This window comes from Micropterus dolomieu, linkage group LG22 (genome assembly GCF_021292245.1).
Source record: "Micropterus dolomieu isolate WLL.071019.BEF.003 ecotype Adirondacks linkage group LG22, ASM2129224v1, whole genome shotgun sequence".
NCBI classification, from domain to species: Eukaryota; Metazoa; Chordata; class Actinopteri; order Centrarchiformes; family Centrarchidae; genus Micropterus; species Micropterus dolomieu.
In genome coordinates this window covers 2,453,484-2,457,833 of record NC_060171.1, presented here as the reverse complement: position 1 = coordinate 2,457,833, position 4,350 = coordinate 2,453,484, and the positions used below count along the sequence as shown (strand labels likewise).

The window sequence follows — 4,350 nt, the reverse complement described above, 5'->3', positions numbered from 1 at the left end:
CCTTCTCTGCTTCTGATTGGCTAGTAGTCCTTAACTAGGAACTGAGCATGTGCAACTCCCAACAAAGATCATTTAGAGACAAGATGTATCACTCCATATGTGTTCTGGTACAACCCCTAAATAAGATTATGAACCTGAAAATTAGCAGAATACCACCTCATTAATTATATCACAATATTACTGTCTCTGAATTGTAATGCTTTACACTACTTCAGCGTTACTTTGAATTCCTTTCACGGCTGTTTAACAGGCGCATTATTCTGATAGTAAGATGCATAGGTGGGTTCTAGTGATGTGCAGAACCCACCATGCAGCAGCCTCTCTAACCATGAAAGTAATTTGTTGAAGAAAACACACAGCCTATAGAAATCTATTTACCCACGATCCATCAGTGGAGCTACCGTCTTGTTAAGAGGAGCCGAGCTCCCCCGTAGTTTGCACGTTGACGCTGTGTTAACCTGCACATCCTTTAATTGTTTTTAAGGCCGTGCACGTATTGGCTCCCGACCTCCTCGCGCTGTATCACTCGTCCAGCTGTTCCACAGACTCGCCTGATAACAAAGGGTGATCGTACTTTTTCGGTTGTGGCCCCGAGGTTGTGGAATAAAGTTCCCATTTTCATTAGATCATCCCCAACCTGAGATGTTATTCTTTGGTATCAGTCAAGCGACTTTCATCATTAACTTTCCTGGTTGCTTTTTTCTATTTATTGCTGCAGCTTCATCGCTGTCACATGTTTACTATCGCTGTGTGCTCCCTTTTTATCCCTTTTTTATCCTTTTCTTCTTGTTTAAATTTGCATAACTTTGTACAGCACTTTGTTCAACAGTGGTTGCTTTTAAATGTGCTGTAAAAATAAATGGACTTGACTTGACATCCTGCCTCCACCAGGTCCTCCGGTGCCCCCCATCAGTATCCGGGTCAGTGACCGGTCTGCTGTGGTCACCAAGTCCTCCATCTTCTTCAAGTTTAACTGCAGTTGGTTCAGTGACGTCAACGGAGCCGTTAAATTCTTCACTGTGGTGGTGACGGAGTCTGAAGGTAATGATGTCATAGAGCAAAAGATCTTCTCATTGGTTCAATGTCACGAAACCAGTTACCTTTAAGAATGTAACCAATAATGGACGATCAGCTCAACGCGATTCATTCTTTAAACCTGAATTCAGCTCGAACAAAGAAGTTAGAAATGATTCCGATGAAGATGAAAACCTTTAGATTAATGGATTTATTCTCCGGCTTGTTTCTGTCCTTTGCTTCTGGTATTTAAAGAGTCTGCTGACGTGCAGCCGGAGCAGCAGCACCCTCTGCCCTCCTACCTGGACTATAAATCCAACAGCTCCGTTAAATCCTACCAGACCAGTTACTTCCCCAGTCACTGCGCCGAGGGCCCCGACAGCAGCTCCCACAGCTTTGAGCTGAGCGTGGGGACGGGGATGGACTCGCTGGGGGGCTCCTGTGACCGCAGAGACTCAGACCTGGATCCAGAGACCAACAGAGACCTGAACCAGTTCTGTGACGGACCACTGAAACCCAAAACTGCCTACAGGTACTGAAGACATGACAATTTAATTAATTACATTTATTCAATTATTGTACTGTACAGATTTGAGGTATTTGTACTTGAATATTTTCTCCTGATATTGTACTTTTTACTTCACTACATTTATCTGACAGCTTCAGTTACTTTACAAAGTCAGATTTTTACACACGAAGAGTTTAAAAAATGTGTTGTTTGGTTTATGAGTACAGCTGAACCGGCAACAACTTTGACGGTTTGATATTAAGTTAAAGAGATTCGGTTTATTTGTTTTCTCAGAAAGATGGAAAGAGGAGCAGAATGTGTAACTTAAAGCTGGAGAGCAGGACTGAAATATTAATTGTATCAAATATTAATGCAGGGATATTGAAGTTTAGCGTCGTGTGCCGCCCTGTGTTTGTGTCTGCAGGCTCAGTGTTCGAGCTTTCACTCAGCTGTTAGATGAAGAGAACAGCGACAACAGCGCCAGGTCTCCTCTCTTCACCGACACGTACCTGTCGCTACCTGTGCTCACCGAGGCTGGTGAGCTGAAAATATCATCAAGCTTTCATCTACAGTCAGAACATTAGAAGTCCTTGTTGGGGAAAGAAATGAAGGAAAGGAAATAAAGACACAACAGTTGAGATGAGAAAAGAAGGATTTATTAATGCAATATTTGATAGAGTGTGGAGCAGAGTCTGTGGTTCTGGGGAGTTCTGGGTTTGAGGCGGAGCCAGAGAAGAGACGGGAGCCAGGCAGGGAAGCAGATGGTGTAATTCAGCAGTCTAGAAATCCAGAGGGTGAAGTCCGATCTGGATTGAGAGTCCAGAGATCCGTGGATCAGGGTCCAGTGCAACAGGATTTTCACAGAGTGGGGCGTCAGAACCAGGCCCAGGCATCAGGCCCCAGATGTCAGGTCCAGGCCCCAGTCTTTGGACGTCAGATGTCAGGTCCAGGCTCCAGTCCTTGGGCATCAGATGTCAGATCCAGGCCCCAGTCCTTGGGCGTCAGACGTCAGGTCCAGGCCCCAGTCCTTGGGCGTCAGACGTCAGGTCCAGGCCCCAGTCTTTGGGTGTCAGGTCCAGGCTCTAGTCCTTGGGCGTCAGACGTCAAGTCCAGGCCCCAGTCTTTGGGTGTCAGGTCCAGGCTCTAGTCCTTGGGCGTCAGACGTCAGGTCCAGGCTCTAGTCCTTGGGCGTCAGACGTCAAGTCCAGGCCCTAGTCTTTGGGTGTCAGACGTTGGGTGTCAGATGTCAGGTCCAGGCCCCAGTCCTTGGGCGTCAGACGTCAGGTCCAGGCCCCAGTCCTTGGGCGTCAGACGTCAGGTCCAGGCCCCAGTCTTTGGGTGTCAGGTCCAGGCTCTAGTCCTTGGGCGTCAGACGTCAAGTCCAGGCCCCAGTCTTTGGGTGTCAGGTCCAGGCTCTAGTCCTTGGGCGTCAGACGTCAGGTCCAGGCTCTAGTCCTTGGGCGTCAGACGTCAAGTCCAGGCCCTAGTCTTTGGGTGTCAGACGTTGGGTGTCAGATGTCAGGTCCAGGCCCCAGTCCTTGGGCGTCAGACGTCAGGTCCAGGCCCCAGTCCTTGGGCGTCAGACGTCAGGTCCAGGCCCCAGTCTTTGGGTGTCAGGTCCAGGCTCTAGTCCTTGGGCGTCAGACGTCAAGTCCAGGCCCCAGTCTTTGGGTGTCAGGTCCAGGCTCTAGTCCTTGGGCGTCAGACGTCAGGTCCAGGCTCTAGTCCTTGGGCGTCAGACGTCAAGTCCAGGCCCTAGTCTTTGGGTGTCAGACGTTGGGTGTCAGATGTCAGGTCCAGGCCCCAGTCCTTGGGCGTCAGACGTCAGGTCCAGGCCCCAGTCCTTGGGCGTCAGACGTCAGGTCCAGGCCCCAGTCTTTGGGTGTCAGGTCCAGGCTCTAGTCCTTGGGCGTCAGACGTCCGTTCCAGGCCCTAGTCTTTGGGTGTCAGACGTTGGGTGTCAGATGTCAGGTCCAGGCTCTAGGTCTTGGGTGTCAGATGTCAGGTCCAGGCCCCAGTCCTTGGGGGTCAGACGTCAGGTCCAGGCCCCAGTCCTTGGGTGTCAGATGTCAGGTCCAGGCTCTAGTCCTTGGGCGTCAGACGTCAGGTCCAGGCCCCAGTCCTTGGGTGTCAAATGTCAGGTCCAGGCTCTAGTCCTTGGGCGTCAGACGTCAGGTCCAGGCCCCAGTCCTTGGGTGTCAGATGTCAGGTCCAGGCTCTAGTCCTTGGGTGTCAGATGTCAGGTCCAGGCCCCAGTCCTTGGGTGTCAGATGTCAGGTCCAGGCCCCAGTCCTTGGGCGTCAGACGTCAGGTCCAGGCCCTAGTCTTTGGGCGTCAGATGTCTGGTCAAGGCTCTAGTCCTTGGGCGTCAGATGTCTGGTCCAGGCTCTAGTCCTTGGGGGTCAGACGTCAGGTCCAGGCCCCAGTCCTTGGGGGTCAGATGTCAGGTCCAGGCTCTAGTCCTTGGGCGTCAGACGTCAGGTCCAGGCCCCAGTCTTTGGGTGTCAGATGTCAGGTCCAGGCCCCAGTCGTTGGGCGTCAGATGTCAGGTCCAGGCCCCAGTCCTTGGGCGTCAGATGTCAGGTCCAGGCCCCAGTCCTTGGGCGTCAGACGTCAGGTCCAGGCCCCAGTCCTTGGGTGTCAGATGTCAGGTCCAGGCTCTAGTCCTTGGGTGTCAGATGTCAGGTCCAGGCCCCAGTCCTTGGGTGTCAGATGTCAGGTCCAGGCCCCAGTCCTTGGGCGTCAGACGTCAGGTCCAGGCCCTAGTCTTTGGGCGTCAGATGTCTGGTCAAGGCTCTAGTCCTTGGGCGTCAGATGTCTGGTCCAGG

General features: G+C 51.8%; 1 protein-coding gene across 1 annotated transcript in view; it reads left to right on the top strand.

Moving 5' to 3' along the window:
• Nucleotides 1-4,350, top strand: part of LOC123961519 (receptor-type tyrosine-protein phosphatase beta-like) — a 59,685-nt gene that overhangs the window by 37,116 nt on the left and 18,219 nt on the right. The window contains exons 15-17 of the mRNA XM_046036988.1: nucleotides 892-1,041; nucleotides 1,270-1,546; nucleotides 1,947-2,059. Of these exons, the coding sequence (XP_045892944.1) occupies nucleotides 892-1,041; nucleotides 1,270-1,546; nucleotides 1,947-2,059 (540 nt within the window). The remainder of the gene's footprint in view (nucleotides 1-891; nucleotides 1,042-1,269; nucleotides 1,547-1,946; nucleotides 2,060-4,350) is intronic.